The sequence below is a fragment of the Lactuca sativa genome, chromosome 4 (assembly GCF_002870075.4).
Source record: "Lactuca sativa cultivar Salinas chromosome 4, Lsat_Salinas_v11, whole genome shotgun sequence".
Taxonomy (NCBI): domain Eukaryota; kingdom Viridiplantae; phylum Streptophyta; class Magnoliopsida; order Asterales; family Asteraceae; genus Lactuca; species Lactuca sativa.
In genome coordinates, this window is record NC_056626.2 from 38,038,258 (window position 1) to 38,065,479 (window position 27,222).

General features: G+C 38.5%; 1 protein-coding gene across 1 annotated transcript; it reads left to right on the forward strand.

The window, feature by feature from the left end:
* The first annotated feature begins 5,021 nt into the window (after nt 1–5,021).
* On the forward strand, nt 5,022–6,418 carry LOC111891974 (putative F-box protein At5g55150). Its single transcript, XM_023888036.3, has one exon. It carries the CDS (start codon nt 5,125–5,127, stop codon nt 6,304–6,306), a length of 1,182 nt encoding a protein of 393 aa, XP_023743804.1. The 5' UTR covers nt 5,022–5,124; the 3' UTR covers nt 6,307–6,418.
* Nucleotides 6,419–27,222: the final 20,804 nt, after the last annotated feature.

Here is a 27,222-nt window from a genome sequence, read left to right on the forward strand (position 1 = left end):
TCCAAGGCTAAAAATGGAAAATACTCAAATAAGATTTACGTACCAGGAACCAGGTGCTACAGGAGTAGCCAAGGAAAATACAAGGAGTGGAGTGAGGTTGAAGTTTATGGGTGATGTGAAGATGAGGGAAACACAAGCAGCCAAACACACGTAAGTGGTCATAAGTGGGATGGTGCTGAAAAAGGTGGTAGTGAGGAGTGTCATTAGAAATAGAGACAAAAGGGAGAATGTTGAGTAAGTGGGAAGCCATGTGGAGGGCCTTGGGCCAGAAAGGAAGAGGAAGATGAGAATGAAAGAGAAGGGTTCGCATCATGTTATTGATAGTGCGAATCATACGTTCAGGTCGTCCATTTTGTTGATAGGTGTGAGGACATGAAAAACGAAAGATAATGCCATGAGAGTCAAGGTGATCATGAAAAGATGTATTATTCTACTCCCCCCGTTGTCACATTGCAATTGCTTGATACTACCTTCAAATTGAGTTTGTATTATGTTAGAGAGATGCAAGAATTTTGAAATACGTTAGATTTATGTTTAAGGGGGTAAACCCAAAGGTATTGTGTATAATGATTTATGTTTATATTTAATTCATTAGTTTTTTATTTATAATTCCTAATTTATCGCATCTAAACCACACCTTACAGGCAGTGAACCCGATCGAGTATAATATAGCTTTGATAAGCAAGGGTGTCGAACACAAGGGGAACGGTAGTGAATTAATATTAGAATGTTTGATTATATGTTATACAAAAACACACAAAAGTAATAAGAAAGGTTTTACGAAATTTAATCTCATACAATTAATTAAACAATAAATCTCGATAAAATGACCAAAGACAAATCTCTTTAGGTACTTTGGTTTAGACAAAGTACATCGTAAAATCATAGATAATTACGCACACATCTTTATTTATTCATATTCACCTATTTCTAAAATGATTCGGTTCATGTTCACTATTACTAATCCTTTAGCAAACAAGTCAATTCAAGCAGTGATTAGTTGATTAAACTAATAGGTTTCCTAGTGTTCGGTTCGTATCAAGCAAGATTTGTAATATTAGTTAATTAAATTTGTCAATTCAATCAACTTTTATGTGGATGTTCATCACACATGCTCACAGTTTAACTTACTTATTTTCTAATTAACCTTAGGTTCATGTTCACTAATACTAGGCATACATTCTTGTTTTCACAAAACTATATGATTCAAGTAATTAAGAAGATGTTCATACAACTCAATAAACTTTATTATTAATAGAAAATATTTATCATTAACACATAAGGATCTTTAACAAGCTTAACAAGATAAATTAAACACGAATAAAACAATCCAAATAGCAATTAATCCATAAATCAAGATTTCATCGAATCATAAACACAAAGCAAAGGGTTTTAACACCCAAATCTGAAAGTAAACACATAGTGACATCACAATGGAACACTAAACATGGTCACAATAAAAAAACTACATGATTACCGACACGTATCCGCTCTCTAATCCCTTAGATCTTCGCTCCTGTCAGCTTAACGGCCTTCCGACCGCCTTTTAGACCCAAAAAACGGTCAATTATAAGTTACTTGTCGACTAAGGATCAATGGTAGTCGAGTTATATACTTTGGAACCACTTACGTACGTTGAGCGCAAGTCGGTGTATGTGGGGCGTACCAAGAAATTCATCGCGATTAGGAATTACGGACACCAGCCCAGTACGTTGGGCGTAAGGTTATCTACGATGGGCATAGTCTTCATCTCGTCCGTACGCAGGGCATAAGTCCCACTATGCTGGGCGTAGTGGGCTGCCTTCAACCATTTTCATAATTTTTACCTTTTAAGCCCAACTTCCTTCTTCCATTATATCTTTTCGGCTCTAGTAACACTATTCCTATGAAATATAAATTTAAACGTTATAAGTACCTTTTAGTTCTAAATAAGAATACTAAAGGCTAAAATATTAACATATATATATATATATATATATGTGTGTGTGTGTGTGTGTGTGTGTTTGTATAGAAATACACGTATCAATGATCAAGAAACAAGACATAATATTTCAACCCACCATTACTAGATATAGGAGATGTCCAAGCATCAGAATGTATAATCTCAAAGGGTGCAGAAACATTAGTATCAGATAAAGCAAAGGGAAGTCTAGTGTGTTTGGCAAGTTGACAAGCTTGGCAAGATACATTATTTTTTGGTAAATGACAAGAAATAGAACTACTAAAGAATAGATGCTTCAAGACTTGATCGTCGGGATGACCAAGTCGTTGATGCCAAATGGTGGGTGAAATAGAGATGAAAGCATGACTGGTGGAGCTGGTGACAGGATAGACAGGGCCAGATCTGTCACAATGGATGACAGGATGACGAGTTTGGTAATCAAGAATAGTAAAACCGTAAGGATCAAAATCAATAGAACAATTGTTGTTAGTAGTAAATTTACGAACATATATGAGGTTTTTAATAATATTGGGTTTAATAAGGACATTCTGTAAATGGAGGGTACGATAAATATTTGGAATATGAAAAATGGAGTGTCCCATGGTCACAATTGGTATTGCAGAACCGTTACCGACATAAATAGAGCGAGGATAATGATTATTAAAGACAGATTTGAGTATACCTGCACTGGCGTGAACATGATCGGTTGCTCCTATGTCCATGACCTAACCACTATTTCTCGGATTATTTAAAGATGTAGTGCTGAATAAATTTGGGAGCGATGTGGGTTGATCATTACCAAGTCAGGGTCACGGTGGCTGATTTGGGCCAAAATACTGGCTATGGGCTTGAGGTGTAGATGGCCTGCTGCCGAGAAGTCCTGGCCCACTAGAAGTGGGCTTGTTGTAGTTTTGGTTCGGTAAATATGTCGGGTGAGAGATCTGCGGAGGAAAGGCCCAATTTTGTTGGGTTGGATCAGATGGGTCCGTATTGAAGGAAAGGGATGGGGCGGAGGTGAATAAACCCACCCAGTTGGGGTATGCACGATTACTAACTAGAAGGAGTTGGATCGGGGGGGTTGCTGCCAATGGTGGTTGTTGCGACCTCAACCGCGACGGGAATTGTTTCCTCGGTAGGATCTGCCCCTACCTCCACGGGTCGACGGCGAAGATAGGTCAGCGACATTAAACAGTGAAGGCAAAGAAGGGTGATTTTCATGCGATGGAAGAGTGATGTGGTGGCTGTTCAACCTCGATTCTTCAACCAAGAGTATGGATTACATCTTAGAAAACGTAGGCCGAGGTTTGGAGAAGCGGAGGATTCCGGCGACGCTTTCAAACTTGCTGGGAGACCGTTTAATGCATGAAGTACAACACTACGATCCTTGACTTTTTCACTAAGGCCCTCAAGCATATCGACGATCTTCTTTATCTTCTCACAATAATCGTGAATGGTTAAGTCTCCTAAAGTTATGTTTCTGAGTTCATCTTCTAGTTTCATAGAAACCGACTCTTTATCATCATAAAAGAGGGATTGTAGGTTCACCAAAATTCTGCGAGCAGTGACGTTGATGAAGTAGGCAAGGGTAATCAACTTTTGTGAGATAGAACCGAAAAGCCATAGTTTCACGAGATTGTCGAGTTCCTTCTAGTCCCAGTCCGTAGGAGGTTTATTGGGGGGGGGGGGGGGGGGGGGGGGGTCGTATGCTTCATCAATATGGTCAGCAACCCCACATGCAATGCAGTGTGCATTGAGAAGGTCACTCTAGAGGTCGTAGTTGCAGGTAGAGAGATCGAGGATGAGTGGTACATAGGTTTTAATGTTGGTGATGCCATACGCCTTGTGTGTAGGTTTTGTGGAGGAGCTGCTTTCGACTGATAGGGTAGAGAAGAAAGAAACAGTCAACAAGTGAAGAAGAAGAGAAGAACGTCAAGAGAAGAGTAGGTTGACTTAGGAACGAGATTAGCTAGGGTTAGAGGTAAAGCCTGATACCATGATAATCTGTAAAACCCTCTCGTCATATGACTTCAATAATGAGAGTATAAATACATGAGGCTACATGGGTCAAATACGTACAATGGGCTAAACGATACAAGCCTAAATACAACAATACCCTAAAGTAAATACAAATGTATGAAAAATATATCTGCTAACATATGTCTTAGAAGAAAATCTTAGCATATTATACGTACACTAGGAACAATGTGTCCATATTATCTTCATATGAATATGCGATCTACAAGGACTCCCAATAGACAGTCATGTCAAGTTTCCTACAAAACAAATACTTGTAATGAACTAGACCGATATGATTCAAGTTTTCACTTGCTTCAGCATTTAAGAATAATTATGGCTTTTGAATATATTGAAGTGCATTTATTTCCTTTTGTTGCTGCCATAAGGACATGATAGGGTTATAAATATTAATTTTAAAAAGAAAGAATGCATTCATAATAAGTACTCAGTTTTATAAAACAAAATGTACAAACCAATAAAACATATTGAAAAAACATAACATGAAAAATACTAAAAAATTAATTAAATTAGAAAGCGACGACTTAATGATCTAATCGGGCAACTCCTATTTGGCTATTTGCGCTCAACATTCCCTTTTTCAACTCTTCTCCGCTCTTGAAGAAAACATAAAATATTAGTATTTTATAGTTAGGATAGAAAATTCATAACCCAAACACTATGAGACTTTCATCATTTTCATTTTACTTTGTATTTTAACATCCACAAAACCAAACTAATTCAAACCGGAATAATTAACAAACAATTTTATAGGATAACAATTTTTGGATCTTTAACAGCGTGGATCATGAAGGTTCTACTAAATTTAAATGTGTGATAACTTTTGAATCGTCGATTTAATTAATGGGCAAGTAAAAGAAGCAATTATGTATGATTCGAGTCATCGAAAGCGACGACAACCAATGGTACTCCAATACGTATATATCGCTGTTTCTTCAAAGCTTTTGGAGGTTGAATGTGAGACTTTCGATCAGAAAAAAGGACGGCCTGATTTCCGCAAGAAACCTTTTTGTATCTAACCCAAGATGCATACCAGGTTCATTTTGCACCAATATTTGTCTGGAATAAGTGTATCTAAATAATTTTACCCATCTATATCCAGTTACCGGCCCACGCTACTCCAAGATTCCAATCCAAATTCTCTGACAATGCCCTCTTGGTCGGATCTTCTGCCGGAGATTCTAAACAAGATCGCCGGAAGGTTCGAGTTTTATGAAGATTTCCTCAATTTTCTTTGTGTTTGTAGTTCATGGAGATCTTCTGCCACGACAACCAAAAAGTTCATACACCACCTTCCTTCTCGCTTTCCATTGTTGATGCTTGCAGAGTCCAACACCGAAGAAGACAATGATCAAAATTACCGTAAGTTCTTTCTTCTTTCAAGCGGCACGATGCGTAAGGTGCAACTACCAGAGGCTCACTGGCAACGATGTATATCAACCCATGGGTGGTTACTGACCACCGGTGAAGAAGAGTTCTACGCCAAGCTCATCCATCCACTTTCCCGTACTCAAATCGATCTCCCTGAGCTTTATATGTTCGAGGAACTCTACTTTGATCAAGACGAGTGGATGTACTATGGGCACTGCATGAGGAAAGTAGTTTTTACGTCATCAAACCCTTTGTTATTGGAGCCTGACTTTCGCGTTATTATCATCTGGGGCCAAACTTTAGGGTTTTGCAGGCTTGGTGACGTTTCATGGAGCCGTATAACTGATTGGGATGGACATCTTCTCGACATTACGTATCATAACATGCGAAAACGGCTATACACAGTGACAACCATCGGATCAATCTACGAATGTGACGTTTTTAGTTGTGGACCAGGTCCTCTAAATTTGAATCGATTGTCAACATTACCACGAAAAGAATTCGACTGTTCGTGCCTCCAATCAGCTTATCTTCTCGAATGGGGTTATGACAAGTTGCTAATGGTTACACGTGAACATCAGTGGTACAAGAAACATAGCGAGGAGTTTCGTCGTTATGGACCTTATAGCACTAAGAGGTTTCAATGCTTTGTGTTCAGTTTGGATGATGAAAAGTGGTCGAAACTCCTCAGTTTGGGAGACAAAGCTGTGTTTTTGGGTTTCAATTCATCATTCGCCATTGATGCAGGTGGTGGCATAAAGCCCGATTGTATCTACTTTACTGATGATCTTTATGAGCCATACCGTGATCTGCCGAATGGAGGTGGAGGGGATGTTGGAGTTTATCATATGTCCGATGGTAGCATCGGTCCCATTATGGATGCACAAGAACACTTGTTCCGTGCTCGTCCTCCTTTGTGGCTTCAAACCAGCACCATCCCTGCGATTAAACAAATTTAAATGTCTTACATGGCTTTAAATCTAGATATATCTTTGCATGTGTATTGTATGCTCAAGAACTAGAGAAATAACTAATTTATAAAATTTCATATCCACATATTTTTTAAGAGAAAATAACAAAATTAGTCCTATCTCAATCTCAGACTTAAAAAGTGGTGTCATGTTTTGGGGGGCCATGTACGTACGCCGAATTTGCCACCACCTTGCCAAGCATACTGCCGAGCCACATCCTCAAGTCTTATAAATACATCTAACAAAATAATAAACTTTTTCCGTATATTACAAACCGGTCACCGATTAATCCACAACGATGTCACTAATACAAAACATATTTTTTGGTATAATGTTTTTTTAGTGCGGCGGTAGTCTAAAACCATGTCATTAAAACACCTTCGCATCAATAAAGCAATGACCACACCATTTAAAGGATTTGTTTGTATGATTTCTCTATAATTGCAGTAAAAAGCATTAAAAACGCATTTATTGGTGCCTTAGATCAAAATCGCACCATTAAACACGGTTAAACTGCACCAATAAATCATGTGGGAACCGCACCATTTTAACATTTTCTTCAAAATAAATTATTTTTCACGAGATCCCTCCAAAGTTATAGATATCCCTCTCAAATCTCCCCCCTTCATTCTAATATAAATCTAAGAACACACCCATTTTGATTCTCATAACTGCTCATTCTCTGACTATGCTTCCTTCCATCACAAACTGACATGGCAACCATAACTCCTCCACTCTCCATTACCCTTTTCTTCTTTTTCATCGTCTCAGATACCCTTTCATTTTCCTTCCTTTTTTTTCTCAATGATTTGAAACCATATGATCTGTTTGTAGTCATTCAATCTTCAAATCTTCTGCTTTTTTTATATCTCTACAAACCATTCTCTTTATTTTCATTCATATTTCTATAAAATCTCATTATTATTCGAATTTTACAGTTAGCATTTAGGAAAACCTTGTATATTTAACTTGCACCATGCAAGTGTTATGTGATGGGTTTAAGCCAAAAGAACATCATCTGTGCTCATGCAAACACTAATGCTTGGATCTAGGTTTCTTTATTGTTCATGCAATTCATTCAATACTTACAAACCCTAAATCTAATAGTATATTTCAAAATTGACATAAGAAAAAATATCTAGATGATTACCTCTTCTTCAATGGCTTGAATCTTCTTGTCTTTGGAGCTTAGAGTCACAAGTGTCACTCTTCTGATGACTTACAAACACCACAAGTAAGAGGATGCTAATTGAGAGAGAGAGAGAGAGAGAGAGAGAGAGAGGGGAAGGCACAATTTCGGCTTCTGAAGACTCTTAGGGTTCAAGTGGCTGAAATTTGGAAGCCCTGGGATCCTATTTATATTGGTGTTGTTAGGGTTTCAGTCAAAACCCTAATGGACAGCTTAGGCCTTAAGCAATCCAAGGAAGCTTCTGGAATAGGGCCTCATTGGCCGAAATTAGGATGGGCACATCCCTAATTTCGTCCAAGCCTAGTTCCATAAGCCTTCTCAGCTCAATACTCAACTATCACACATTTGACAGTTTAAGTCCCCTTTATTTAATTAATGTCTTTTAGCCACATAATTAATTCTTAATTAATTCTTGTTTAATATTAGTTAAACTATATGATTTCTCCTTTAATATATTATTCATATAATATATTAATAAACCATAATAACCTCTCACTTGATAAATCATCCTATCATGTTGCTTTGGTGAAGGCAACTCAAAAGGACCATGCACAACCGGGTCAAGTACATACCAAATATAGTTACGAGCTTAGACATTAATCCAACAGTCTCCCACTTGGATAAGTCTAGTAACTACAAATGTAAGTACAATCCGATTAGCAATAACTCTCAAAGACGTTGTCAAACTCTAATCTTATCAGTAACTTGTCCTTTAGATAAGGGATCATATAGTCCTACGTTCTAGATATCGTGCGGACAATTACATGGAACATAGTCATACTTATTGTCCAACAGTTGTATCTCGATCTCTGATTCGTCTAACATAGAACTTAACTGAACACATCAATTCAGTCCTGACTGGGCCGACACATAAGTCAAACCAAATCATCGAGGGGCCCTGATATCGCTTTTACCCTCTTAGGATAAAAGGAACAGATAAACTTCGACTTATATGCATTTACTATTCACTAATCAAATTATACACGACAATATGTTTTATAACATCAAGTTATTGATGCGTTTACACATTATCAATGCATAACCAAATAGCAAACAATAAACCATATATCTAGGTTTTAAGACCATATGATATTATCGTCTTGCGATAACTCGTGATAAATTCCATGAAGTGATTCCAACAAGCATGGGTTTATTCCAATGCTCAAATCAAATTCATAAGCACTCATGAACGTTGTAGCAAACTTTTGCTATGTCTAATACATTTTAGACAATCTACACACCAACTCATGACAGTCTTCTTTCATACCTACTTCCAACATATGAACGCCTGTGGACTGTTCGAATAATTTATTATTCAGGAAGTCAAAACATGCAAAATGAAATAATAGGTGAACAATTAACATAAGACAGTAACTTTACTCATAAATAATACCCATTTATTTAATCATCGAATGTTAATTACAATTTATCTATTACACGTTTCTAAATTATATAATCTAAACTAATATCGTCCTTCAGCCCAATGCTCCTAGTGTGCTGCAAGTGCTTAACCCTACTCAGTCCCTTCGTAAGCGGATCTGCTGAGTTATCCTCCGACGATATCCTCTTCACTACGAAGAGTCCTTCTTCCACTCGATTTCGAATAAAGTGATATTTTCTGTCGATATATCGAGATCTGCCATGATCCCTCGATTCCTTGGTCAAGGCGACCGCTCCTTCATTATCACAGAAAATTTCCAGGCGCTCCTTTATGGCTGGCACAACTCCAAAGTCTCCAATGAAGTTCTCCAACCATATCGCCTCCTTTGACGCTTCGCTCGCCGTTATATACTCCGATTCGCATGTTGAATCAGCTACGGTCTCTTGCTTGGAACTCTTCCAAGTCACTACTCTTCCATTTAGGGTAAAGACCCAGCCTGACTGCGAACGGTAGTTATCCTTGTCGGTCTGAAAACTGGCGTCACCATACCCTTGCACCCTCAAGTCATCACTCCCACCAAGGACTAGAAACCATTATGTGGTCCTCCGAAGGTACTTACGAATGTTCTTGACTGCAGTCCAATGTGCTTTGCCAGGTTTCCCTTGATATCTGTTGACCATGCTCAAAGAGAAGGCCACATCAGGGCGAGTACAAGTTATAGCATACATAATCGAGCCAACTGCGGAAGCATATGGTACTCGGCTTATTTTTGCTATCTCGACTTCGGTACTCGGGCTTTGAGTCTTACTCAACTTGGCATTACTTTGGATTGGTAACTCTCCCTTGTTTGAATTCTCCATACTAAAACGTTTTAGTACCTTGTCCAAGTAAGTATATTGACTAAGTCCTATTAGTCTTTTACTTTTGTTTCTCACTATCCTTATTCCCAGAATATATGCAGCTTCTCCTAGGTCCTGCATAGTGAAGCACTTCCCAAGCCAGGACTTTACTTCCTGCAGCGTCGGGATGTCGTTTCCTATAAGCAGTATGTCATCGACATACAATACGAGGAAGCTAACTATACTCCCACTGGCTTTGACGTATACACATGATTCATCCTCGCTTTGCAGAAAACCAAACTCTTTGACTTTCTCATCGAAACAAAGATTCCATCTGTGAGATGCTTGTTTCAGTCCATAAATGGACTTCTCAAGCTTACACACTCTATTAGGGTGCTTTGCATCGACAAAAGCCTCTGACTGAGCCATGCAAACATCCTCATCCAACTTCCTGTTAAGGAAAGTGGTTTTGACATCCATCTGCCATATCTCATAGTCATGAAATCCAGCAATGGCTAGCATTACCCTAATAGACTTTATCTTCGCAACCGGTGAGAAGGTTTCATCATAGTCAACTCCGGGAGTTTGAGTGAAACCCTTCGCAACCAATCGCGCCTTTTAGGTGTGTACATTCCCATCCATGTCGGTCTTCTTCTTGAAGATCCACTTGCACCCTACTGTCTTAGGACCTAGTACATTGTCAACCAAATTCCAAACTTGGTTGTCATACATGGATTAAATCTCGTTGTCCATAGCCTCCTTCCATTTTGCAGACTTCGGGCCTGCCATGGCTTCCTTATAGTTGTTAGGTTCGTCCAAATTCACTAGTGTACAATCACTAATGAACGTATCCCCTTCTGTAGTAATATGAAAACCATAAAACTGGGGTTGAACCCTAACTCTTTCGGAACGTCTAAGAGGTAAGGACTCGTTAATCGTTTCAATCGGAGTTTCCTCCTCGGGTTAAGCGCCAGTGTTAGAAGTTCCTTTATCATTTGACTCTTGAATATCTTCAAGATCGATTTGCTTCCCACTGTCCCCTTGGCTTATGAGTTCTCGCTCTCGGAAAATCCCTCTCCTCGCAACAAAGACAACATTGTCACTCAGTCTATAGAAGAGATATCCAAAGTACATCTGCGGGTAGCCGATGAAAATACACCACTCACTACAAGGTTCGAGCTTGTCGTGAGTCTCTCTTCTTACAAAAGCCTCGCAACCCCAAACCTTGATATGTGCCAACGAGAGAGCTTTCCCTGTCCACATCTCGTGAGGTGTTTTGGCAACCTTCTTCGTAGGGGCTAAGTTAAGGATATGGGTGGAAGTCTCTAAGGCATACCCCCAGAATGAGATAGGTAGCGAATCACACCTCACCATGGAACAAAACATGTCTAGCAGGGTTCGATTACGCCTCTCAGCCACACCATTCAACTGCGGTGTCCTAGGTAGCGTCAATTTCGAATCGATTCCGCATTCCTTGTGGTAGTCGTGGAATTCAAGACTTAGGTACTCTCATCCTCGATCGGTTTGAATCATCTTGATTTTCCTGCCCAACTGATTCTCCACTTCTTGTTTAAACTCTTTGACCTTTCAAAAGTTTCTGACTTGTGCTTGATTAAGTAGATATACTCATATCTACTATAATCATTAGTGTAAGTCACATAGAAGCGGCTCGCATCCCTTGTGGTGGATCTAAAGGGCCCACAAACATCAGTGTGTATGAGAACCCATAAACCCTCACCCCTTTCACAAGTGCCAGTGAAGGGTGACTTGGTTATCTTTCCAAGTAAACAAGACTCGCACACATCATCGTCCCTAAGGTCGAATGACTCCAATACTCCATCCTTTTGGAGTTGGGCTATGCGTTTCTTGTTGACATGTCCAAGACGACAATGCCACACGCATGCTTTATCCAAACCATTGGAAGAATCAATACACAACACATCATTTCCTAAATTGTCTACAACCATCACAGTTTCATATATTCCATTACAAGGCAATGCTTCAAAATAGAAAACACCATTAAGATAAGCATTAATAAAACCCTTTTCATTATCAAATGAATATCTAAAACCTTGTCTATACAACCCATGAAAAGAAATGATGTTTCTTGCCATATCTGGCGAATAGAAACAACTATTTAAATAAAGTCCTAATCCACTACTGAGCACTAAAGAGTAAACTCCTATCTTGGTGACAGGCGACAATCTTCTGTTCCTCAGATCAAATTTATCTTCCCATGCTCCACATCCCTATCTCTTCTTAGGCCCTGCAAGTCAGAACAAATGTGAAAACCACATCCTGTATCAAGTACCCAAGAAATAGCATGTGATGAATTATTAGATTTAATAGTGTAAATACCTGCATAGGATGGCTTGATCTTCCCATCCTTGATTGATTTCATATACTCTGGGCAGCTTCATTTCCATTGCCCGATCTTGTGGCAGTGGTGGCACTCTGCCTCCTTGGCGTTGGAGTTGGGTTTAGCAGAACCAACCTTGGTTCCACTAGATGAGGTACCATATTGGGATTTTCCCTTGTGGTTGCTCTTTGAGGGAGCCTTCCTCTTTTTACCCTTCCCTTGCCTAATTGCCAAGACTGGGGCAGCAGTAGGATTAGGATTTGATGCAACAGACTTATCTTTGAGATTTCTCTCAGCAGTCCTTAGCAAGCCTTGAAGCTTGCTCAAAGTGACTTCTTCCTTATTCATGTGGTAGGTCATGCGGAACTGGTTGTAGCAGGGAGGCAAGGAGTGAAGGATGATGTCGATTGCCAGCTCTTCATCGAAGTTAACATTTAACTTCAGTAGGCGATCAACATATCTCTGCATCTTTTGCAAATGAGCAGTAAGGGACTCTCCATTACCCATTTTGGCAGTGATCATCGAAGTGATGATCTCGTAGCTTTCTTTCCTAGCGCTTTGGTGGTATCGGTCTTGCAAGTATTGATGCATTTCATAGGAATACATGTCCTCATAGGACTTCTGGAGTTCTGCAGTTATAGTCGCCAGCATGATGCAATGGACTTTCGTAGCATCACTCATGGGCCTCAAAGGCAGCGATCTCTTCAACAGTGGCAGTGTTGAGGTTGATTTCCTTCAGCTTTTCATCAAGGACATTTTCTTTGTCTTCATAACGAGTGACCATTCGGATTTTGCGGATCCGATCATTGAAATTGGACCCATCAAAGATCACTCTCCCACAGAAGTTCATGAGTGAGAATGAGCCGGAGGAATTTGAGTCGGAAGCATTGTTGTTGACATTATTTACAAATTAGAAGAGGGATGCCGTAATCTAACATTCAAATAATTTGAAGGTAAGTGAATGACGATTCACTAATTTTCCACCATGAAAAACGAAAAAGAGATTAAGTTTTAAATGCATTGAAAACTCCTAGATCTTTTGAGATTCATTGAACTTTTCAATGGCATGTTTAAATCTCGATATGCCCCTGAAGTTTGTGACCGGGGTGTCGAGGATCACAAAGCGGGTGTGAATAACCATGAAAATGTACATGGTTCCCTCATTGTTACAGTCACCTATTCGATTCTATGTGCTCATGCAAACCCTAACGCTTGGATCTAGGTTTCTCTATTTTACATGAAATTCATCCAAGACTTACAGACCCTAAATCTAGTAGTATATTTCGAAATTGACATAAGAAAACAGATCTAGATGATTACCTCTTCTTCAATGGCTTGAATCTTCTTGTCTTTGGAACTTAGAGTCACAAGTGTCACTCCTCTAATGGCTTACAAACACTACAAGTAAGAGGATGCTAATTGAGAGAGGGGGAAGACACAATTTTGGCTTCTGAAGACTCTTAGGGTTCAAGTGGCCGAAATTTGGATGCCCTAGGGTCCTATTTATATTGGTGTTGTTAGGGTTTCAGCCAAAACCCTAATGGATAACTTAGGCCTTAAGCAATCCAAGGAAGCTTCTGGAATAGGGCCTCATTGGCCGAAATTAGGATGGGAACATCCCTAATTTCGTCCAAGCCTAGTTCCATAAGCCTTCTCAGCCCAATACTCAACTATCACACATTTGATAGTTTATGTCCCCTTTATTTAATTAATGCCTTTTAGCCACATAATTAATTCTTAATTAATTCTTGTCTATTATTAATTAAACTATATGATTTCAGCTTTAATATATTATTCATATAATATATTAATAAACCATAATAACCTCTCACTTGATAAATCATCCTGTCATGTTGCTTTGGTGAAGGCAACCCAAAAGGACCATGCACAACCGGGTCAAGTACATGTTGGTTTTTGAGCATTCTAACACTCCTAAGTGTACATGCAACCCTAAATACCTTGGATTTATGTTTTATCTATTATACATGCAAATATCAACTTTCCAAGGTATTCATCCTAACTAGCATAATAACATTGATTCAAATGAATATGTCAAGTTAGAATTACATACCTCTTAGATGTAGAAAGTCTTCATGAAGCTTGAGTGCCTAGTGCCCCAAGTGTGACACCTCAGACGGTTCACACAACACCAAATACAAATGGAATGACTTGAGAGAACTTCCCACTTCATGAAAATCGGCTAGCACTTTCTCCTCACGCATAGTGTCCGATTTCTTGAGCCAGGGGATTCTTTTATATAGTGGCTATTAGGGTTACACCATGTAACTCATAACTTTACCCATTCCTTATGCTCCATGGATTTTAACCTCCATGGAGTATCCATGGGTCACCCCATGGAATTAGTCCAACATAAGGAATCTTGGATCACAAGCCCACATATCTAAGAATGAATGATTTACACAATCAACCCATATATTTAATTAGTCTCCTTTTGATCACTTAATTAATTCCAAATTAATTCTTGATTAATACTAATTAAATAACCTTATTAATATATTAGAACTTATAATATATTAACAAACCTTAAGTGTTATTTCTCTCATTATAGTCTATCCAAATGCATGATGCCATGCAACCCAAATGGACCATGTCGGGTCAGGTCAAGTCTCACCAATTATAGTTATGGACTTTGACATTAATCCAACAGTCTCCCACTTGGATAAGTCTAAAACTATTATAGCGTATGACTTTAACAACTAACTGGCAATCGTAGCTCTCAAAAGCTTCTGTCGAACTTTGACCTTGCCGATGATCACTGACCTTTGTCAATGACTTGTCCATTAGATAAGGGATCATATATTCCTCCATTCTAGATATCATATGGACTGAGACATGGATTATAATCATTCTCTCTGTCTATTTCTTGTTTCCCGATTTCTGATTTATGACAACTGACTAATTAAACAAATCAAATCAGTCATGGCCCGGCCGAGCACTTTCATTTGTCATCATCAAATCATCGAGGGGCCCACATATATCGCTTTTATCCCGAAGGTAAAAGGAATGGATAAACTTCGACTCATATGGCTTGTTCTACTACTTGTTGAATCATACACAAAAGCACGTTTTATAACATCGAGTTACCGAATGCGTTTTCGTGCAATCAATGTACAACCAACTCATAGTAACAACTCATATATCCAGGTTTGAAGAATATAAGATATTATCGTCTCATGATCACTCGTGATAAAATCCATGAAGTGATTCCAATGAGCACGGGTTGAATCCAATACTCAGAACTTATGAGCACTCATGAGTGTTGTAGCCCTTTGTCCAACATCTTAGACCTCTACAAGCCAAGCCATGACAGTCTTAATTCATATCTACTTCCAACATATGACCGACTGTGGATGGTTTGAATAACTTAGTCATCCAGAACAACGACCTAGTTATTCTGGAAGTTAAAAACATGCAAAGTGAAACACAATAATAATTGAATCCAATACGGTATCAAAACATATGAACATAAATAAAACACCTTTTATTTATCACCATATGATTACACATTATTCATTGTATACTGTTTCAGCTATCAACTTTATTCTTGAATTTAAAACAATAGTTGTCCCATGCTCCAAGCATGTACACTATGTTTTCTAAACACTAGTCATGCCATACACCAAGTATGCATACTATGTTTGTCTAGGATCTTTACTTTGTGAAATAGATCAATTGAACATAACTCCAATGATCCTCTTTTCACAGTCCCATATCCTTACTGCAAATGCAAGAATTCCAAATTCATGCCATTTACTGAAATATGTTAGATTCTAAACTTATATGCATTGATCCACTTGTAATGATTATGCACAAAGTGAGAAAGACTTGACAACAATCATTACATGGCATTCCAAAGGAGATCAACTCCTTGGAAACATCCTTCTTGCATTAAGTTTCCTAATCTTACACAGATTGAATAATTTCTAACTTTGAAAAAATTCCATATTCCATTTTGACTATCACTTCTGAACAAGAGTTGCCTCCCTACAGATTATGTCAATATGGTCCTTCCAGAGTTAACATTATACTTCCAATTGTCCTTTGAGCAACCAATCTTTGGTAAACCTTAGATTGTCCTCAACAATTGCTTAATCCTTTTGTCATATCCAATTCTAGGCCTTTTCCCTTCTTAATACCCCAGGTATTTGAAATTTTTTAGAAAGGATGAATATAGCACATGTAATCGATCCTATATCCGAAGCATATGGGACACGATTCATGATGTCTCACATAAAGACTAAACCAGTCTTTTGCTATAATATTTCCATTTCAATTTGCCAAGTTCTCATAATTCAGATTATGAAAAGGGATGCCGTAATCATAATCGAATTTTAGAACGCAAATAATGGACCTATGTACAGAATTTCTTTATGTTGTGCCATTCCAACATGAAATTCATATATATATATATATATATATATATATATATATATATATATATATATATATATATATATATATATATATATATATATCGTTGGCTAAATACGATTAAAACCTCAATCTAAGCTTTTAGACTTGAGATGAAGTATAATTTCCTCTCCCTTAATTATAGCAAAACAACTCTTTCCCAATTGAAACTTTTTGTTTTCTATAATTAACATTGCTAACTTGCAATACTTATCATAATTATCATGCTCCCACTAACATGATGATTATTAGCATAACACTTATGCTCCCACTAGCTTTGACTTGTACTCAGAAATCAGCTGGACTTCTGGAAATCAATACTTTATTGACTTTTTTACCAAAGTTCAGATTTCTGATACTAGATTGCTTTGATAAAACTTTATCATAATCATACACCTTATCTTAGATAGCTCACAGGTGTGTCTAAACAATTTTAAGATCTATGAAAAGGGATGTCGTAATCATAGTCTTGATTGTTTAGACCTTTGCCACTTCTCACAAGTCCATGTTAGTGTGCCGGTAAACCACACATGCTCCACTAACGACTTTGAGGATGCAAATATCACAATTTCTATCTAGCTAAAATCTACTTAGTGAAAGTGTTTCCTCACCATCATTTTCATGAATAGGAGAGAAACCTTATGACACTTAGATTTAATGGTGTATGTGTTCTTATCCATGTGAATTGTCAAAACCATAGTCACAAGACAAGGATAATGACAAATCCAAACTCATATGGACTGAACTCAATCTTAATTTCTTGCCATCTGGCAGTTCAAGGGCTTGCCATTGCTTCCAAGTTGTTGTGTAACCAATTGAGAACTCTAAGAACTCATATACAACGCCAACTTTAATTGGAATGGGCACATAATATGTCAACACGATAGGTTATAGTCCTCACGTCGTGTGCTAGTGTTAAACTACATGTTTTTTTATTCTTGATTAGATCTTGAAATTCTTTTTATGATCTTTAAGACTCCCACTGTCCTCTTGACATATAAGACTTTCTTGTCAGATATTCAAGAGATAGTGTGGATTCTAATCAAGACAAACACTTCACACAATTGGCCTCAGTTGGTCTTCGTTTTATCCAAAACATCACAACTTACCAATTTCAAATGTACAAGAGTAGAAAACTTTTACTCTTACATTTGACATGTGTTTTAAACCTTTTCTAAGACATGTCACTCAAGTTACAATCTTGGAGTATGACTCTAAGGCCTGTATTGGAACGAAGTATGACTCATCTTCTTGATTTAACCATTTCAACAATTCAAGATTCCTCTTCTTAGTCATAAGAATGCACTAAGATTTCCCTAGAGAACTAATTGTGCTGTGGTTTCTTAATCATTAAGATGATCGCAAAAATTGATACTAAAGTACTCTCCCATCTTTTCAGAGTTGAGAAACTTTTATCTTTCTGCCTAAGTTGATTCTTCTTATTCGCTCTGCCTTACATTGAAACTTTTCCAATGTTTCAGAATTATACTTAAACTTGTAAGTATAACCATATTTACTGAACTTAAGTAAATCATGACGAATGGTCTTAGCAATCTTTTGTGGTGGACTTAATCAGTGCACAAGACTGTGTACTCGATCCCTTAGTCCTTTACTTGACTCACACATCCATGTGAACAAGTAATTAATATTAATTTTCCAATGCTTGAAAGTTCTCATTCATCATACTATACAACCTGCATGATTCCAAGTTTCGGTCCAATTGAAACTTGGGTGATGAGGATCTTTCCTTATTTGGTAAATTTAGACATTACCACAAATGAAAGAATCAATTTCATATTTCCACTCTTGCTATTAATGGAATCATATAAGAAACATTTTTTTCCTCAAATGCCATTGTAAGGATATTTTAAAATAAATAAAATCATCACTTTCCCTTTTATTTTAAAAACTTTGCGGAAAAACTATCCTTACAATGCAAAAGAACATGAAAAATTTGTTGTTATCTTCCTAAGCAATATATCATAACTCCTAAGAAGTAGCTCAAGAATCCGATCTTCAAACTATACGATAGAAATCCATTTACGCGATCAGATTCAACATATTCTTTCTTTAAGTTTCTTCACTTTTCTTTGATTCTTAAAACATCACCATGTGACCCAGTCACATCATGTATCAAGAATCTCAGAATAGAAACTTAGCAGAGTTAGATAGTGGACTTTACCTGAAGTAGAGTCAAACTTATTGACTTTAACACACTCAGGTAAATTGGCAGCTTCGCAACCAATGCCCCATCCTTTGGCAATTTAACATATGGACGCTTTGGTAATGGAACATGGGACTATCACAGACTTAATCTTTCTCTTTACCATTTGGTCAACCGAGTTGACTATGGCCGATCCCTTTCCATTGGGAAGAGAGAGCTTTACTGGATATCCAACGTCATTATTGTCAATGTCCACAAGTTTTAGGAAGTTGATCTTAGCAAATAGATAAGATCATTAAGGGTCTTGTCACAGTCTGTTTCATAGGAGTCCTAAAGGAACTCACTATGTGACTTAGAAAGTGATTGAACCACCAACTTTCTCAAGACTTTGACACCCAACTCTCCCGGCTTGTCAATATGTGACTACATCTCCAAGATGTGACCACACATAGACCTTTTCTTGACAATAGGGCTTGAGTGGCCTTAAACTTTTCAAGAACTTGTGGGTTAGGGAGAATAATTGGAGGAGGTGAAAGAAGTATGATTTCCATGGGACATCATCTTCATTTAGGAAAGCTTGTTTCAAGAGATTTGGGAAGATCATAAATGTCTAAACCAGACATCTTTTTGGGAGATATTCAAGATAGTTGATTTAAAGTCCTTAATATGACACCCAATATGAAATATTAAGGCTAGGACCCAACAAACTATTTTATAACTTTGAAGAGGGATTCCATAATCCAAGCTATAAAATATTTGAAGGTAGGTGAATGACGATTCACCAATTTCCACCAAGATAAACAAAATGTATTATTAGGTTTTAATTAGATTTGAAACTCCTAGATCTTTTGAGATTCATTGAACTGTTCAATGGCATGTTTCAATCTCGAGTGTGCCCTTCAGGTTTTGTGACTGGGATGCCGAGGATCACAAAACAAGGTGTGAAGTAACCAAGCAAATATACTTGGTACCCTTAATATTTACCCCTTAATCGATGTGCCAGTTAACCACACACGCTCCACCGATACTATGATAAATATTAAGTTACCCTTTGCCTACCTTGTTAAGTCCAGGTTAGTGTGTCGGTTAACCACACACGCTCCACTAACGACTTAAACAAGGTGCAAAGTGTAATTTCATGGATTAGCACCTTATTCACTTTTTCCTAAGTAACTAAGATTGGATATTTTTAAAAGGTTTAGTTACTTAGTATTTATCATTAATACTTTTAATGAAGGGAGAATTATAGTCCTTGTCCTACTCGTTCGGCTAACGACCCTCCACTAGTCAAGGAAGCGGTGGGTGAGAGTGGACACCCATTAAACTGCCATTTTATAGGCAATAACCTTATACCCCCTTATATACCGGCTTCGTGAATGAGGCCTACTAACGGTAATACTGACTTACTCTTATACATATATATATATATATATATATATATATATATATATATATATATATATATATATATATATATATATATAAATATTATTAACTTATAATATTATAAAGTATAAGGTTTGAATTTTAACTTTTAAAATTCTAAGGGCTAACCTGGTATTAAAGTATTCATAAGTGAAAAATTTTCAAATTCCAAAACTTGAGGGCAAGTTTTGAAACTATTCAAAACTAATTAATTCCATAACTTATGTGTTTAAAGTAGTTTTAATTAAAAAACTCTTCAAGTTCCATAACTTGAGGACAAGTTATGGAAGACTTTAAACTAATAAAAGAATGTAACTTTTCTTTATTTTGTAACTTATGGAATTAATTAAGGTTACACATTTTATTACTTAATGAAGTGACTCTTGAACCTCCATAACTTGAGGACAAGACTCTTCATTTTTTGTAACCATTGCTAACTTTTATGAGTTTTATGAAACTTAAATTTGACTTTTCATATAACTTGAGGACAAGTTACAAAAACACATTTTATAATCAACTCTTAGATTAAAATGGATTGAAAACACATAATAAATTAACTTTTCTATTAATCTAAGCAACTCATAAGAACAATATAATTCAAATCAAACTTTTTCATGTAATTAGTCTAAACCTTAAACTAATACAAAACATGAATCTATTGACAATTATCTTTGAAATTGGATTAGCATGAACATTACCACATCAAAAACAAGTTTATAAGTCCAAAAACATCTTAGGGTAATGTTCCTAGTCCAATTCCAGCATAAACAATCGAATATATGCTGTCTGGGGCTCCAACTCGTCGAGTGCACGAACAAATTCGGCGAGTTGGATGCATTTTGCCTTGGACTCGGCGAGTCCATCAGTGGACTCGGCGAGTCTGCTGAGAAGACAGCATAAAAACATGATTTTTCAATCAATTTTGCAAGTATAACAAGAAAACAAGCCTAGCCTCTGATACCACTGTTAGGTTTTGAGCATTCTAACACTCCTAAGTGTACATGCAACCCTAAATACCTTGGATCTATGTTTTCTCTATTATACATGCAAATATGAACTTTCCAAGGTATTCATCCTAACTAGGATAATAACATTGATTCAAATGAATATATCAAGTTAGAGTTACATACCTCTTAGATGTAGAAAGTCTTCATGAAGCTTGAGTGCCTAGTGCCCCAAGTGTGACACCTCAAATGGTTCACACAACACCAAATACAAATGGAATGACTTGAGAGAACTTCACACTTCAAGAAAATCAGCTAGCCCTTTCTCCTCACTCATAGTGGCCGATTTCTTGAGCCATGGGATTCTTTTATATGGTGGCTATTAGGGTTACACTATGTAACTCATAACTTTACCCATTCCTTATGCTCCATGGATTTTAACCTCCATGTAGTATCCATGGGTCACCCCATGGACTTAGTCCAACATAAGGAATCTTGGATCACAAGCCCACATAAGAATGAATGATTTACACAATCAACCCATATATTTAATTAGTCTCCTTTTGATCACTTAATTAATTCTTGATCAATACTAATTAAATAACCTTATTAATATATTAGAACATAAAATATATTAAAAAACCTTACGTGTTATTTCTCTCATTATAGTCTATCCAAATGCATGATTCCATGCAGCCCAAATGGACCATGCCGGGTCGGGTCAAGTCTCACCAATTATAGTTATGGACTTAGACATTAATCCAACAGTGCATACCAAATATATTTACGAGCTTAGACACTAATCCAACACTATGATCCAACTACAATCATTCATACAAGTATTGTGATCCCAGTAGAGTCTTTCATGCAAAAGTCACAGAGACAATCTAGCATACCACGACACCTAGTGTCCTACATACTATAGTGAGGAAACTCACCTCGCAAATCAGGATAGACTACACCTCGGCTCGTACGAAAGTAAACGTCAGTACTACATACTACCTAGATACAAATCACAAGTCGAATCTGATGAGTTATAAAATAACTCTTTGATTGATTAGATCTTAGTAACAGGTAAGTGATGAACATAAAGATAGTAAAAACAAAACACAAGTATGATTCAGAATGTGTCGAATGATTAGATTACTCGATCCTCAGCAGAGCTCGACTATGAACTTCCACTGTAGAGGATTCTAGGGTTACAAAATAAGAACGATGAATATGCTGAACAATACTTCTCTAATCGTTTCTAATCCTCTCTAATCATTATCTTCTAGGATGCATGCAAGCATCTATTTATACTAAACCCTACAAAACTCATGGATGGACAGGCCCATACCGGAGATAAACATTGGACTAGCTAAAGAGCCCAATAGACGCAACACTATACTGATCCTAACAATCTCCCCCTTTGCGTCAATTTGGAGCGAGACTATCGTTTCTTCTTGCTTGGACCAGCAGCCGGAGCCTTCTTTACTGTATCTAACAGACGTGTGATAAGTGCAAGGATTGTCTGTCTGAAGCGAATGTACCATTGAGTCATGTCATCAAAGTACTTGATATCATCCGCTGTGTTCTGCTTGCATCGATGGATGATCCCTAAAACGTGTTCCAAACAGGCAGTGGTGTAGAGATGTTTGTCTGCCAAGGCAAAAAGACATTTATATCCTTCGTTCCTGGTAAACATGACGGAGTTTCTCTTTGGGTCAATCTTCCCCATCTGCATCATGTTGAGATCACTGGAAGAGCCAACAGGAGATATGGTAGGCTTCTTCTTGAATACACTCGCTATCTCCTGATCCATCAGAGCAACTTCCATGACATAGCATACAAGCATCCTCTTAAAGTGGTCGATGATCGGACCATATTCAGCTTTGTTTGTAAGATAATCCAGTCATGGGGATTAAGGTTGGGAAGATCTGCAAGTGAGATGGCATGTTCGGTCTTGGCAGATCCCCGTAGTACCTTGAACCGAACATTGGTGAAGTTACCTTCCCTGTACGGCTTTAGGACCCGAACATTGACGATTTTCTGAGCGCTCCAAGTTTGGTATTGTGGTTGAGTTGCCCTCAGATAAAATTCGACTAAGTCCCGATCAACCTGTGGATGAGGATGAGGGAACTCAACAATGTTATCAAAGGCATGAAAAACAAACGCCTTTCAGGTCAGTGGCATATCGAACTGCGAGCCGACAGTGTTAAAACGATCTAAAGAGATCACAGGTTCTAGCCACAAGATACTTGGTGTTTCGATGGCTTCTTTAATCAGCTTCTCAAGAGTCCAAGGAGGAAAAAGAGTTTTCCTGCTCTCGAGAAGGTCGTGGGCTTCTTTCTATCTTCTTTCGGCTTCTTCAGCCTCTCTAGTCGCACGAGCACTGATGTCAGCCTTTTTATCTCGACCTTGTCGCTTCAGAAGGTCGGCAATTGTCTCCTTATCATCATCATCACTCTCCTCAGCAATCTTCTTGCCCTTGTCTTTCACACCGGAACCTGAGGCTTGGCCTACTGGAGGAGGTTCGGTTGTATGAGTTGCTGAAGTAGGAGGTGGTTGAGACACTTGTTCTTTTTCTCCCCCTTGTTTCGGAATCGACACGAAATCAAGGAGCCCTTCAATTTTGCTCAGTAGAGAGAGGGCGGGAGCAAGCTTCTCTGTAAGGTCACGCCTCACAGAATAATTAAGGATCGAGTCATGTGCGTCAAGGATGTTTGAGATAGTTGAGTGGACATCCGAAACACACGATTTAACCACCTCTCTTTCAGATCGAAGAGAGTCAATCTCCTGTTGAGAGTTGGAGAGTTGAGTACTCTTGACCTTCAGAGCCGTAGTCTTCCTTGCGAGAGCATCCATTAGAGAGTTCTCAGCAGCTAAGTCTTCTTGAAGCTTGGAGAGACGCTCCTCAATGGTTGTTCGGAAAGCTGAGTTGTCGTCAGAAATTGTTTGACGAAGTGAAGCGAACGACTTCAGCTCTGATGCGACTGAGTTAGCCAGCTGGTTGACAATGGGTTCCAGCTTTTTCGAGGTGGCTTCAGCGTTTTCCTGTAAAGATTTCAACAAGGAAGAAGCATCAGTGAATAGTTTATCGACTTTTTCGGTCGCTGCCTCACAGGCTTTGGTTGAGGCGTCAATGGCTGCAGTGGCTGAATCAAGAGAAACTTGATGAGCTTTGGAAAAAGCATCAACAATTTTCTGAATGACAGCTTCAGATATGGAGGATTGAGATGTAGAAGATGAGGCGATAAGCGAATCGATTTTATCATGTAGCTCCTTGAAATGCCTCTTTGTGACAGGAGCATCGTCATCATCATCACTTTGAACTTGAAACGGACTGTAATAGACCGAATCGAAGGTCATGTCCTCCCCGCCAAGGAGTGGTTCTTCATCCTCTGATGCATGAGCAGGAGAAGATGGTGGTGGTGAAGCTTGAGGCTCGGTAGTAGAAGTAGTAGGTTCGGGTTGGGTGGTGTGTTCGATTGTTGGTGTGGGTTCGGGTGCTGAGGTGGATTTAGGTGCGTCAGTATGAACCCCCGTATCAGATACATTGGTTCTTACGTCTGCAGTGGTGGTGGTGGTTGCTTCGGTAAATATGGGTGGTGGTACTGGGATGGAGGTGGATGGTATTTGAGTGGTGGAGGTTATGGAGGGAATGGAAAAAGGAATTGTAACTGGTGGAGAAGAAATTGGAGAAATGGAAAGATGAATCTCTGGTGTAGGCGAACGTGGTGGAGTGTTACCACTTTGAGATCCATCAGAATCAGAACCCTCTCCCTCAGATTCGCTTGAGGAAGAAGCGATAATCAGCTTTCGCCTTGGTTGGGTCTTTCGCTTCTTCATAGGAGGGGATTGGGCGGCTTTGGTGGTTTTCCTCTTCTTGGGAGATGGGTCTTTGGCTCCCTTTGCAACCTGCTTGCCCTTATCAGCCTTCTTTCCTCTGGGGGCAGGCTTGTCAGCACCATGAATCGACTTCAGCATTTCCGGAGTAAGGTCTCTCGGACCTGAACGCCGGAACTCCTTGTACGTTTGAATGATCCGGCTGTCGGCAGGAACATCACCATACATTGTTTCAGGGATAGAACCGTTGAAGGGAAATTTTGATGCGTCAGAGACAATGATCTTCGTGGTATGGAAAGTACCAATCGAAGACATTGGAGCACCAGCGATAATGGGGACGTGGTACTTGTCCATCACCCATTTAGTGACAAGTGTCCAGAACCGGGCATATGAAATCTCTGAATGTCGAGAAGTGGAAGAAAGACTCTGAATGAGTTGTAGCCATAGAACCGACCCGTAGTCCATGTTGATACCATTGTAGATCCCGTACATGATTGATAGGAACAAAAGACTTGCCCCGTCGGATCCAACACTTCTTTCAGACAAGCCCTTGAAAAGTACAGTAAACATTCCATTCCACTGAGGAGCAGGCACGATTTTTTGAATTTCATGACCGTTGTGAGCACCTCAGTGTACCCCATGTTATAGAACATGTTGAACAGATGACCCATCGGAATGGTTTCAGGATTAAACCTCGACGAATCAGGTTTAAACCCTAATAGCGTACAAAACCTCTGCTTGGAAATCGACGCCTTGTGCTCGAAGACATCAAAGAAAATCCTGTCGATGACCTTGTCGTAGTGAGCTATGGCAAAAATCTGTGACATGAACTCCATGGGAACAGCTTTAGACATGGTAAGAGAAGGAGCGATTGACGAGTATTTCAGGCATTCGATGATGGGAAACATGAAAGCGTCGTATGCCTGAGGAGTAAGATCAATGATCAGACTCTGCTGGGAACAAATAGGCAAGATGTGAGAAGTTGCGTGAACTGAGGAAGAATCCGCCATTGTTGTGATGAAGATGGGAGAGATGATGAACAGTAGAGGTTGGAGGATTTTCTTGCTCTCTGGAAATATAGGTGCAATAAAGAGGTAAACGGTGGTTTACATTGCCTTTTATACTGAGGGTAAAGGAGAGAGAAGAATCTTTCCCAAATCTTCGAGTGAAAAACAAAGAGTTTTTCGTAGGCGATTGACGCGTGACAATTGGTGTTGCCGATGATTACGCAGGAGAGAGTGTCAGTCCCTAATTACACGCCTTCCCATTAGGCGCCATTTTCAGATGAAACGGTTCCAATTCGCACGCGTGGCTTCTTGCGCCGTTTGAAATCAAATCGATTGGACTCCCGCCTGAGTCATCATTTTTTCATCTTATCCCTTTAGAGTTTAACGACATCTTTAAAATAAAATCGCCCACGTGGATCAATATCAACCACCACCTTTTATAACGACTAATTCAATTAAAATGTCTTGAAATTAATGAAACAAGAATTTTGAAAATTCAAAAAGATTTTCGTGCTGAGTGTGTAAAAGAAAAAGAAATAAAGCAACACTTTTGAGGGATTAGGTGATGTCAATAAAGACACGAAACAATTGATCCCGGGCACGAATCTCTTCCTTCAAAGTCAAGAGAGACCTTAAAGTGGTTTTGTGGTTTCCCGTTGAATAACGATCAGACACTTATTAAGAAGTGTTGAAAGGCTTCTTTTAATTAGGCTTATGAGGGTGGCTTTCGCTTCGATTCATAATTCCTGAACTTGATATAAGATAGAAATCGAATGAAGTACTTGTGAGACCAATGTAGTCTGTTGAACAAGTAGGTTGGAGATAATTTAAGTGGCAAGGTAAACTAATGTATGCGAAATCTCAAAAAAAAAAATTAAAACTGGATCCCAAGGGAAGAAATGTTATTGGATCTAACAATTTCATAGGAATCACTCAAAAGAAAAATAGAGATTTCATGTTGTACCCCCATGGATAAGTCCGTCAATTCATTAGTGAAAGCTAGAGCAAGTTAATTGTTCACCGTCAATGCATAGTAGGTATTGAATTGTGGGTTTCACTTAGCACGTAATGACACAAAGCTAAGATCATGAACACAGAAATTGTGCAACCATAAACGTCAGTGGTAATGTCTGAGAGTCTCAAGGGTTACGTTTGTGAAACGAATGAGATGGAGAAAAAGTAATGTAGATGGTGTAAAGAGACCAAAGTACCTCTGCTGTGAAAAATAAGGACTAAGCATAAAACTCTTATCTCATGTGAGAAGAGAGTTAGGTAGCTCATGATTAGAATAAATATGAGAGCCTAATTGGGAAGACAAGGTTTGTTTGTACCAAGTC